General features: G+C 43.8%; 1 protein-coding gene across 1 annotated transcript in view; it reads left to right on the top strand.

Moving 5' to 3' along the window:
• LOC128719131 (RYamide receptor) overlaps window positions 1-10,017 on the top strand; it is a 71,872-nt gene extending 61,855 nt beyond the window's left edge. Inside the window, exons 4-7 of the mRNA XM_053812757.1 lie at window positions 3,815-3,883; window positions 3,951-4,188; window positions 9,713-9,798; window positions 9,985-10,017. Coding sequence (XP_053668732.1) covers window positions 3,815-3,883; window positions 3,951-4,188; window positions 9,713-9,798; window positions 9,985-10,017 — 426 coding nt within the window. The remainder of the gene's footprint in view (window positions 1-3,814; window positions 3,884-3,950; window positions 4,189-9,712; window positions 9,799-9,984) is intronic.
• Window positions 10,018-13,186: the final 3,169 nt, after the last annotated feature.

Consider the following 13,186-nt stretch of genomic DNA (forward strand, 5'->3'; position numbering starts at 1 on the left):
TCCTCCGGCAATGAGGGCTGCAATTGATGATTATTAAACCCGGTGACAATCGGCAAGATCTCAGAACCGTTCTGAATGTGTAATATTTAACATTTCTTGGGGGTTTCTTTATGTTCCGTGGTGTACTTTTTCATCTCTAAAAGTTCATTTAGGAGTTTGCTATTTTCCACCTTTAGACATTATAAGGAGACAACAAACGTGCGAATGATTTACGATGCTGAATGGTGTTGCATATTTGTGATATTTACAATTGATTTAATGTTTCACTTAAAATGCCCATGATGAATAAAATTAAACAGGGGAAATTTAAGCTGCAGATTGATGCGTACGGTTAATTAAAACTTTCCCTGCCCGCCATCAAAATTCCACCATACATTGAGCAGTCAATTAGCTGAATCGGCTGCTAGCAATGTTGCGCACGTCTTAATTAACGCCCACTGTGACAGAACTTCTTCCGACACACTGGTCCGCGCTGGGGGGGGAGGAAAACGCTGACAGGGAAGTTTTCGCCAAAGCAGCGCAATATTTGCGTATCTTTGTAATGTGCGAAACCGGCTCTGAAGAAGGGGCTGAAGGGGGAGGGGGGGAGTGTAAGGACAAAACTTCGCCGTCGGAACCGTTCCGTCGTAAGGACCAGTGTGACGAACGATAATGTTGTTTATCGCTCAAAAGTGTTTACACAATATTTTCATTAGCCGACGTGACGGGGAGGAGTAAAATCCGGACAACCTGCACTGGAAAAGAAAACTTCCGCGGAGTGTTTCTGTACGTCTCGGTACCTGAAGCACACTTTACGCTGTTTTTTCCCCCTCACTTTGAGCCGCACACAGCGAGCGAGTCGGTGGGAAAGAAAAACACAGATTTGACAGTTTTTCCACTTCACATCACATCGCCGTCGGTGGGAAAGTGAACGACGCGCTACGCCAACAATCAACCAGTTCTGATTTGGTCCGTCACCAAGAACCGTGCGGGCCAAGTGTACGATGGCTTCCAGATGGCCCGCCCGGCAGTAAATCGTTCGTTGCACTGTGCTGCACGTGTGGGTTTCACACCAGCAAACAGGACCGGATTGTGCATCGGGATCCTTTGCGCACCGAAGTTTGGTGGGAACAGGACCCCCTGGGGCGGGTTCGGTTGCTTTCGGTCAAAACCGCGCTTGTCCTAAAATAACACATGTGGGACGAATTAGCTACGCTAACGCACCGAGAAATTGGGTCCGTTTTTAAGGGATAGCTAATCGGTTGATTGATTTATTTTAATTTGGTTTATGTACCGCTTAGTTTCCGTTGCTTGTCGATGCGGTTCAGTGCAGGCTATTAAAATAGGAATACTTCGGTGTTTTTCCCAGCATTGAGAACTGCTTGGGAACTTTATTGGAATGCAGGATTGATCCCTCCTAAATTCTTGGGGGAGTTTGGCACACTGAATGTTTAAACTTCAACGCACTAATGCTAAACTAAAAGGACATTCAAGATACCCATGCAAGTTCTGGTTAACTCTCAAAAGAGGCCTCAATTTCAGAACACTTTAGAAGATGTGACAACGTTATTGTCTGTATCTTCGCTAGATTTGGTTTGACTAGCTAATCGGCCCGGTTGCAGGGCTACGCAACAGAACTACAATATTTAGGCAAACTCCAAAATATTGGAAAAGAGTTTTTTTTTCAATAGCTGACTGTGTTAATTTTACTTTAATCCTTTAATTAATTAATTAATTTAAATTAATTTAGTTAATTAAAAACTGTTTGGTAAAGCACAATTCAAATCATATATAGCTGCTGTTGTAGTTATTTGTTTTAACAGACCTTGAGCCTTAGGGACATCGTTCGTTTCTTAGTCCAATATATATAAAAATATACGACACATCCTGTTTGCTTTCAACTCCCACCTGGACTGTGACGCCCATATGCAACGTATCTTTTTAACATGAAAACTTCAAATTACACTTAAGCTGATCTTAACAATCTTACGTCAGTTTATGCCCCCTGTTGGAACCAATCCAGGAACAGATGTCCAGTTTACGGGTAAACACAGCTAAAAAAAAGCCATATTCACGCAGGATTGATGGATTTGCTGTAGCACAAACGACCTGATAAAAAATAATAATTAGCATTACTAAAAATCATTTCGTTCCGTAAAAAGTCGAAACATGGACGGTAATAATTCTGCAATCGCAAACCCGAAATATTCGGTGAAGTACAATGATTAAGATGATGGTGGAAGCCAATCGGACTTGGCTGGTGTGATTTGAACTGACGATGGTTACCTATGATTTAACCGAGCCTTCCTTTCTTTCTAGGAAAAAAGGTTTGTTTCCTGAAGTTTATGGCGAAGTTACATATTTTGCCTATTGTTTGATGGCATCTTGACCATTGGAACTTGGCTCTACGAAATTCTACGTCTCCAGACACTCAGGAATGATGCCTTTTTTTAGTGTTTATAATGCAATATAAATTCAGATGAAAACAACCTGTAACTCGTAACTCGTGAAAATCCGTACCAAAAAACCTAAATCAAATAGGGCAGAATATATTATTCGCAGTTGTTTCTGGATTTGGCATCGTTTCCACTATGTCACCAACTCGGTGAATGAAATTTATTTTAAAAATCACTTAAAAATACCGGTTGAAAACTGTTGAGGACCGCGTGGCAACTGATACCCAAGAAAAACTGTAAAAAACACTCTTAAATCGCTCGTGGAAAAAAAACATAAAAAATAACTTCCAATGATAAAACCACAGTACTCATCGAAAATTGCACTGCATTGTTAGCGCTGGGATCTTAGAAGGCATTGAAAGGGTTACCGTGGTTACCATGAAAACGTTACGGCGTTACGTTACTACCAACTACAATTTGTACAGGGGCACAGCGATTCTCCAACGATCCACGCTTGTTGCGGGGATCACAGTAAGATGCAAGACTTCCCCAAATGACCTCTGATTGATATAGTTTGGACAGATCCTAACTCCTCTAGGGTTAAACACACCAAACATTGTCAATTGCATTTGATTTTAGCGCTAAAATTGTTCTTCTCAAAGCGTTTACCAAACGAGAACTCTTATAGGCTATGAAAGTATTCCAGCTCAAGGCATCGTTGGGAAAACAAATCTGCAGATATCAGGTGTCTGCGGGACCTGGGGGTGCCTACACCTGCAAAAGGTGCGAGTAAGACACTTTAAATTTCAAAACTAATATGTGAACAAACTCGACCTTAATGTTGACGAGACTAGCCGTTACTAAGCCAAATCAGACAGATCAGAGTTATCCTCATGATGTACACGTCCAAACATTCTACCTTTCTAAGGTTCTTCAAACCTTCAAACCTCACACCTTCAAACCTCGAACCTTCTAAGGTTCTTCATGAAGGTTAGAGTTGGTATAGCTATAGCCTTTAATTGGCCTGATGCCCATAATCTTATGTATCTTTAAATAAACTAATCCTATTACTTGACGAAGTCTTCAAAAGAGTCCAAAAAGCTGATATTCACCGCATTATTGTACCATTTTCTATGGTGTCTTACTCTATTTTCTAGGGGATACAGAAACATAGCAGAAGTATACTTGTTGTGGAGTGTGTTAAGCTATTTCTGAGTATTTAAGCTGTGTTATGATCTCTTTCTGCAATTCTGGACCTCAATAGAATCCGATTCATTTGTCCAAGAGAGTGGAACAACCTATCCACCATTCGAGTTTGCCGCGTTGGATCTTGTCTGCGATCTTTCCTAGATTGTATCGTGTCTGAAACGAAGAATAAGGTGGTTAGTAATGTTATCAGCACTCCCTTCTAATCACTCCTCTATGTTTTCGCCTTTCAGATGATCAAGATGATGGTTACCGTGGTGATCGTGTTTACGATCTGCTGGCTTCCGTTCAACTTCCTAATGGTAAGGGCGTCACCTCGGCACCGAACTGCCACCGACAGCACCGCCTAACTTCCTCTCTCCCTTCCAGCTCATGAAACTCCCCGCCTCGTGGGACCTGCTGCCGTACTTCTGGTTCGCCTTCCACTGGCTAGCGATGTCGCACAGCTGCTACAACCCGATCATCTACTGCTACATGAACGCACGCTTCCGCAGCGGCTTCATCCTGGTGCTGCACGGTGTGCCGGGCCTCCAGCAGATCTGCTGCTGCATTCGCCACTCGCCCCCGAACATCGCGCGCAACGTCGGCTCCAGCGTGGCCCTCGCCGGTGAGATGAATGGCCTGTACGGTGCCAGCGCACTGCGAAGAAAGGCGGGAGTGCGAGTTAGGTGCCACCCAGGATAACAAACCACTATTTCCTGCTCTCTTTCCTCTCGACCGTTCTGCTTCCGTTGTCCGAGGGTTGTTGCAAAAGTTCCCCCCACCGTGTCTTGCTGTTGTGGGGGGATCCGCTGGGTTGCTCTGCGTGCCGTGTGTTTTAGGATATTCGCTTTGGATGCGCTTCTCGTTGCCATGCCAGTTGCCAGTGGACAGCCACAAGCCTCTGGTCCAGAATTTGTCTAGAATTTTCCTCGCCTCATCGCTCGTGATCATGTTTTTTCCTGCACACTCACACTCACACATCTATCTGCTTAGCTATTCACGCACAAATAGTGAACGCAACATTTCACGCATCATTTATTGGGCCTCAGGCCTGGATCTTGGACCTTTGACTCTCTTCATCGCCATCACGGAAAATCTTTCGCGGCTTAAGCAATCCTTTGTTTTAGCCACTTGTTCGTAGACTGAGCTAGCGTAGAAATGTTTTCCGCGCCCGTTGTTGAACGCAGCACGCACTCAAGATTTCAACGACGCGCTGTGCATGAATCTGGCGCTCCATTCATCAGCTTCATTCATGCTTCCATGTCACCGGCTGCTCGAATCGCTCTTGTCATTCATCCGGCGCTGCCGTCCCAGAACCTTATAACATAGCAACGGCCTTTCGCCCTGTACGTAAGGGTTTGTTAATTGTGAAATTTACCAAAAATCACACCAAGCGCGAGTGAGATGGAAAGCCAGCCATCGATGTCAAGTGCTGGGAAAGGGGAGAAATATCTCGTTTATGTTTATAAAATCAACAATTATGCTCTTCTTTACATGCTTTTTGTCAACTATTGACGAATTTTATTATATTCTTGTTATATGTAAAACGAATCATCACCCCAAATACGTCCCAAATCAACATGGCCCTCAGCGAATACTTATGCATCGCTAACCTCGCTTGCCCGAATGGAGCATAAAAGGGCCCATCTTAGCTCTTCCGTTCTTGAGCTTTGCTGCATCGCGTACAGTATGATCTGTAGAGATACATTAAAGCTCCCGAAACAAAACCAAAACAACAATCAAAAGGCTGGAATCGGTACCGACCCCCAGCTTAAGCCACACCGCAACTTGCGTTAAGGCATTTGCGCAGTGCAAAGCTAATGAGGCTTTGCTGCTCATGCTGTACGGTCGGGAACGATTGGCCATTAAGGTTGAACCAGCCTCGATCGTAAATATTGAAGTGTCGTCATTTCCATATTTTTTCCTTCTGGGCGTTTTTTTGATGAAAAAGTTGAAGTATTGCCAGCGAGTGAACCCGGTTGCCCCAAACAACATGAACGAATGCATCTTCGTTTTATTATACCATGGACATGAACCGTGGAGATGGACAGCGAGATGCAAAATTAAGTGTTAAAAATGAAGGAGTCCTTGAAATTACCGTAGTCACACTCAGTACACCTCGGAGTAGGCGGCCTCGCCGTGTAGGGGGCCACGGAAAAAGCTGTTTATTTTATTTTTTATTGATTTTATTTAGGAGCAAAAGTGTATGAAGTATGCCAGAAATGGGCCCCGAAGGGTAGCATAAGGGGCCTCTAGAAAATTGCCCCCCCCCCCCCCCCCAACCAGGATCAACGAATTCTAAGAGAGACTGTTGTGGGGCTCCATTTAACCACGCTTTTAACTTCGTCTCATTTGAGAGGCCTCGAAGCAACACTCCCCACCCCCCAAAGAAAACTTTTTTTTTAAATTAGGAACCCCAAGAGTTCTAAAGGTCTGCAATTGTTGGCTTTCAGTGACATTATTTACTCGTAGTTGGCTGGTCAGTCCTGCGTACGGAGGAATGGTCCGGAAGGGAATTTGGTCCAGTCCGTTCGTGTGAAGACCGACGCCGCTATCATCATGCCACCGAGCCACGCCCCTCCCATCCCAGCTAAAAAACAACACTAATGATAAAACTATTTCGCTACCATGCATTGTTTGCTCGATTTGTTCGACGGACTTCTACACACTCCAATCCGTTGCGCGGCTAAAGTGGATCGCAATGGCAATGGTTTATGATTCACCACTGCAATTAACTATTTTATTGCTAGCTAATTGAACCGACGGTCCGCGTATAAAAAGGCCCTGCAGGGCTCGGCTCAGTTGACAGTCAGCATGTTCTCTAGAGCGGTACAGAACTCTTGGGAGTGCTGAGTGTCCCAAAATCTTTAAAATGCTGAGCTGCTGGGCAGTTGCAGGCGATGTGTATGTGCGATTTGCATACTGTCGCATGTGCAATGGGACGATACCTTCAATCATATTTGCAGGATCTGCATGGAATTGAGATAATGAGAGGCAAATTTAGAGATCTCTCTCTTAGGACTTCTCCGATTCGATGTTCAAAGCGTACACATTCCTGGAGAGTCATTATTTTCGACTGGCGTACTCCAGGAATTAACTGGAGCTTGGGCTCTCTAGAATGCCATGATATCGTTGAACTTTTCCAGAAAAAAATCAGATCTAATTCGTAACAAAACATCTTCATGTCTAAATGGCTGTCTCGTCTCTCAATTCCATGAGGCTGTCTGGCTCTTTTTAATTCGCACCGACGCATCGGTCAAACCTGCATAGCAGCTCAGCATTTGAAAGATTTCAGGACCAATGAGCAAAGTTTGTAGAGCTCTGCATGGCTCTAGAGCCGATGTTCACTGTCAACCGAGCTGGGCGCTGCAGGGCTTCTTATACTCGGCCGATCGGATCGATGGGCTAGCAATAAAATAGATATTTGCATGGCGAATCTTAGGACGCCGCGGTACCCATCCATTCCTTCCGCCGGTGCACACCGGACTGGACTATAAACCCGCTTAGTTACACCCGCACTCCCCGTCAGCACCATAAATGCATTCGATTCACCGAATGCTAAAGGGCACGAGCGGAGTTATCAATTGCAATGACAAGGTGCCACGCTGCAACTGTTGTGTGCGTTTGGTCTTCAGGGCCACGACACGAAATTCCTTCCGGACCGAACTAACGATTCCCGCCACGATTGACCGTTTTACAGCCCTTCATCGAAACGTCACACACGACCGGTGCTGTTTACCAATCGAAGTGCAATAAAATCGCTCATAAGTTCCCGGCTAATTACCATTTCCGTGGTGCGCGAACTCCAAGTCCCGAGTATAAAAGGGCCCGCGATCCCGGGCTCAGTCGACAGTACTGACGCTGTGTAGAAGCTGTAAACTCTAGGCAGTATCAGTGCTGTTCAAAAACGAACCCTCACAAAGACGCATCATAGCCGGGCGACTGGATGTGCTCAACCAGGCTGTAATGTAAACAATGCCTTCCATATATGGCGCATACTTTCATCCATGATGGCAACGAACTAGATCGGGTGCGCGGAACGGATTGTGTGCGGGCGGGCGAGTAGCAGTTGTTTGTTCTAAAACGTCACCCAAAACCACGCGCCCAAGAAACGACAAAGAATGGCGAAGCATTCCATCGCGATTAGTCAACGGCTGTTACTCATGCGATATAGTTACAGGCGACGCAGTTCCGGTCACGTTGGTGCTTCGCAGGCAATAAAAAAAAACCATTATAATGAACTGTGTAATTGGCTGTTTTGGGCACGAGGCACCGGACACTGGGTATAAAAAGGCAGCGCACAGTTCCGCGGTACCAGCAGTTTGTGTGATATTTCGCAATGGAGCACAGCTCCTAATATCACATATACAGCTGGTCTCAAAAACTCTCACAATCCGGTCCTGGCAAAAAGCGCTGAGGAAGGGGACGAGGCACCCTGGACCAGGTGATCTGGCATCCTTGGTTCAGGGGCGGCACCGGACACGACAGGACCGGTCCAAAATACCATCCGGACCAAACTTCCGTACAGACAGGACTCGACTATCCGACTCCGGGTAAATAACGTCAAAGAAGGTCGGAATGCGGCTGCTGAGAATGCTTATGCGTGAGCACGCAGTGGCAGGTTTAGAGTGGCGGGCAACAGAGTGGTTTTTGCCTAGAAGTTATTGGATTTTACTTTCTGTTGAGTTTTGCCCTAAAAAGTTTGTTTTCCCACCACTGCTGAGTGTTATTTCCTAATGTTGGTGGACTGCCGCAAAACGTTATCCTTAACCATCCCATCAATAATTTTAGCACCAGAACGTTTCGTTCTGCTCCTTTAAGGATGTTCAGCTCAAGGTCTCGATCGAAAAAACTATAAAACTACATTTTATTAAGTTGCTTCTTAATTGTTTGGCCAATTATTTTTAGCCTAAATGGTCTTAGGTCTTAGGAACATTTAAATTCTTAATCTTTATCTTGAGATTCTGTTGCAATTTACGGTCATGTTTGTTGTTGGGTGACCAGAGCAGGACTAATGTTTTCCCTTCGTCGGTCTCTTTTATCCTTTTATAGTCCTCGCTGGCCAGTGGCCCCTGATCGAACCTCAATTTCGGCCCGATCGAGCTTGAATTCATAATGATCGACGACGACAACGCCATCTACCGGTCGATCAGACCGTTAATATTTATTAACAAATGGGTTATCCACAAGAAAGCAGCGGAAACTTTTGTGAAGAATCGTTAAACTCAGTCCTTTTTTTGATAACGTTAATACTAAAAGAAACTATTTTATGTCTTCAGTGGCTTCCAGCTACTGTTGCTTTAATGCTTTAATTTTATTTATAATTGTTGGGAGAGCCCTGTCCTGGAGAACCAAAGTGTGTGGACTGCCAAAAATGTGGTCTAATCCATCACGATGTACATACAACTACGTTGGCTTAACTCGCTTCCTGGAGAAAATCGCATTCGCTTAGTTTGCTTATCGTTAAACCCGCCACTTGGTGCACGTGCGAAAATACATACATCAAACAATTAACCCACCCTCTCGTGCCGTGTTGCAATTCCTTTTAGTGAAAATGTGTAACGCACCGTTATGGTAACTTAAAGCTGAAAATTTAAATTTAAAAATAGCTATATATCACCGGTAATGGATGCATTAATACTTTCTATATCTGTTATTAGCTGCTGTAGACATTATTCATTTACGTTAAACGGACGTTAAACATTTTTCCTGCTATTAATTTCCCTCTCTAAGATACTGTGTGCAAGCAACACGTTCGGGACATTTTTTAAAAAATGACATAGATACTCCTCCAAGGTTCTCTTCGGCTTCTAAAAATGATCGTTCCTTTCACATTCATTCGCTTATCACTTCTATTTACACCTTTCAGCATCAAAAATTATGTTTGTTTTTTAAACAACTACTCGGTGGCATGTTTTTGTAACGACCAGCAGTGTATAGTTGCGTAGGAACAATTGGTTCGCTTCCAAGCCAGCGTTTGTTCCGTGTTTGCTGTTAGCGTAGGATTGCAGCTTGTGCAATGAAATAGAACATAAAATCGGATCTAAAAGCTAGCTAGCAAGTGGTGCGCAAATTAAGGGAAGTTACTAATGGCAGCCACCCGTTTGTTTATCCTCTCTATCTCCTTCCGCCTGTCGGCGTGTGTGCAGGAATCGATGAAGTATCGCATCTGCATCGAGTTAACACATGCACCACATACATAAGCACCAGAAGGAAACCCAACCACAACGTACAGGTAAGGGTTTGTGGATTGTTTTTTTACCATATTGCAGCTCGATGTGGAGGCTAACTTCTTCCTACTAACACGGTTTCGTATCTCTAATAGCTTGAAGTTCTTGATGTATGCTAACAATTCTATCGCCAGAGCACTTCTATCTTACTATGCACAACACGCTGACTGTGACCTTCTTACTTTGCGCAGGTCCAGTCGACCGAGACGTCCCTGTTACGGTGATACCAGCAGAGCTACGACTAGAGCGCACCAGTCACCGGCACCGGGAGCGTCTTCGGTGGGTTCGGTGGTGCCGGTGGTAAAAGGGCGCCGTCCCAGAGCCGTGCAGCGAATGGTGGGAACGGCGGTGGTCGACGGAAACGACGGTGCTGTCAGAACGGTGGCGACGGCGATTGGCAAACCGGTCCAGAACAACGCATCGAACTGATCATCCTGGAGACGAACGAGGAGCTGGTCGCGCAGGAAAGCGGCCCCGGTGATATGCGCACGACGGAGCTGCACCACGCCCGGCAGGCTGGTGTTGACGGTGCCGGTGGTGAAGGCGAGCTTACCTAACCTGCGCCTCTAGGGGGACGGGGGCTCGAATGCTCTGCACCGTGACCGCATCACCGACACTGTGAAAGTGAAAGTAAATGTTAGAATATTTCAGCTTATTTAGAAAACAGCAGCGCGTCATTAAGGGTGGGAAGAGTTGATTGAAATATTGCCCACCCAATCCACTATTGACATACCTGGAACGCATCTTACACACACACACACAAACGCCAGCATCTTTCCTGGTTCATACAACCATCCATCCATCCGTCCGCACATCGGACGCATTGTTTGCATCCGACGATACGCCGCATTTATTGTCGGTGTCCGTTTCCCCGTACAGCATCGTAACCGAGCAGTGGAAGGATATTGTGTTTTGGAGGGAGAACAGTCGAGTCGTAGTGGGTTCTAAATATTGTTGTCCAGCAGCGGAGAGTCTATTCCTTCTTCCTAACCATGCGGTCACGTTACTCTGAACGATGTCCAGAGAGCACTAGACGCACTGACCCTGAAAGAGAGAGGGAGAGAAAAAAAAGCATTAAAACACTTCCATGTTGAACCGATACACCTGTTTTTCCCTGGTTGGATCCCTCACCTTCGTGGTATTGCGTGTAAAACCTTTACAACCACTCCATTCGTGCCGTACAGTTAATGCAAATACTCTCCCGTTTTATGCTGCTAGAATTAAAAAAAACAAAAAACAAACTAAATCACATAGTGAAAAAGGCTGATGTCGATAAAGAGAATTCAATCGTAACCACAAACTGTGTATAGAACCCAACAGCCCGGTTTGTCCACCAACCCAGCACATAGTTTGGGTGGCATTGTACAAATCGGGACGGGGTTAGGAAAGTGCGCGTTACGTATAAATACAGCATAACAATTACATGAACAGCTGTCGCCGTGTGATAGAATATTTGCGGTATTATGCAAACTTACGCAAAGCACACTATTCATACTACCCGGCACGCATCGCCGTGCCATTGATGTTTACGAAAACGGTGACCCAACTTAGTTGAATAAAATAAATGGAAAAGGAAGCATCGAACGAAACAAAAAACAAAAAAACAAAACATGCTAAAACCCAGCGCCGGTTTGCAAATGAATGTGCAGCGATAGACATGTTTGTTTTGTTGATAAGTTTCATTGTAACCACACGCAGGCACCGCACACCGTACGGGCATTCAAAAAACTCTATGGAAATCATGAAAACCAAAACTAATAAACCAGTATTTTGTATGTATCCTCTTCTCAATGGCATTCAATATAATGCGCGCGTGTGTGTGTGTTTTAATCGCATTCGTTCTGTTTTGTGCTTTAGTTTCCAATACTTTTCCAGGCTTTCGAACAATTTGTAATTGTTTTTTGTTATGGTTTATAATTATTTTTCCGGCATTATATTTCATACAGTATTCCCGCACAGACTGTCCAATTAATTCGATTTTTGTAGTCTAAAACTGGAATGAAACATCTCTTCGACTAATTCTTTTTTTTCCTTCAGTTCGAATTCATTTATAATGTTTCAATAAAGTTGTCTGAAGCCGCATAAAATATTTAAACTTACGTTAATATTTAACATAAAATATTTAAACTTATAATTATTTAAACTTAAACTCTTAACGCATAATTTTATTAAGATATACCATCTCCTGCATGATTTGCGCTACAACACAATATGTTTGTGTGCTCCACGTCCATTTTGTGATAATTTAACTACGGCCCAACATTAGTGAACATAACAAACAAACCATCTACATTGTCTCATGTATTTTTTTCCTTTCTCTTTGCTTTGTTTACATATTTTGTGTACGGCTGCAATCATAAATAGTTTGATTCGAACTTTTGGCTCTAGACTCTATCTATCATATATGGTATGGATCCGTGTAAAGTCAGTAACATTTTTCTCCTGCCCGCTGTATTATTCATTAGAACCATCACTAAAACCTAGTCACGAAATAATCTCGCTTAGCTTGGGTCGCCCGATCGGTCGAGTCCCATTCACATCCAAATTCCCGTGTACCGGTAGCGACACGCATCTTCTCTTCAGTTTGTTTTTCCTCGATTTTGTTTTGCTTCTGTATCGGTAACTTACAACACTTTTAGTTAAGATCACTTACCTACACACCGTAACGCTTTTAGTAGTTTTTTTTTGTTAAGGCCACTGCTGGTTGCCGCTGAACGAAACCAATTTTCGCATGTTACGGGCGCATTCCAGTTGTAATGTGAATGTGAAATTTGGTTTAACCGTGGTGTTATATTCGAATATCGCATGGTGCATAGCGTTACGGATTCTTTTTTAAGGAGTGCGGGGGGATATTCTTCGGTTACGTTTGCGTGAGAAAAGAAGTAAAATCACAAAACAGTAACATTTAAACGTTGGTACAAGTAATTCATTACTGCGTATGCAAAACAAGATGTTCACCTATACAGCGCATAACTATGATGATAGGAGTCGGCATACGGTATTAGTTACCAGGATAAAAACGCTCTCTTTCTATTCCAAACTTTACCTCAAAATATGTCGTCTTGTCGCTATAAATTCTCCTGTTGAGAAATCTCCTGAGTTAATGGTATGATTGGTAAGTAGTGATGAGTAATTAATGCATATTGAGGAAAGAGTAGATGATACGAAAGTTAACTGTCAATATATGAGTTATTTTAAAGGATCCTGACTATCTTTTAATTATCAGATAAGACGAGTAGGGGGTTTTTCTGCTATTAGAAATCAACCAAATAATAGTGTTTGAGTAAATTATACCTCGTCCCATTCCACAAAAGCAATCTTGTACGGTGCAAACGAAGGTTCAATGGGTAAACAAATTGGTTTTGCAAAACTTTCTTGCTCGATTTCTGGCTT

Source organism: Anopheles marshallii, chromosome X (genome assembly GCF_943734725.1).
Source record: "Anopheles marshallii chromosome X, idAnoMarsDA_429_01, whole genome shotgun sequence".
NCBI lineage: Eukaryota > Metazoa > Arthropoda > Insecta > Diptera > Culicidae > Anopheles > Anopheles marshallii.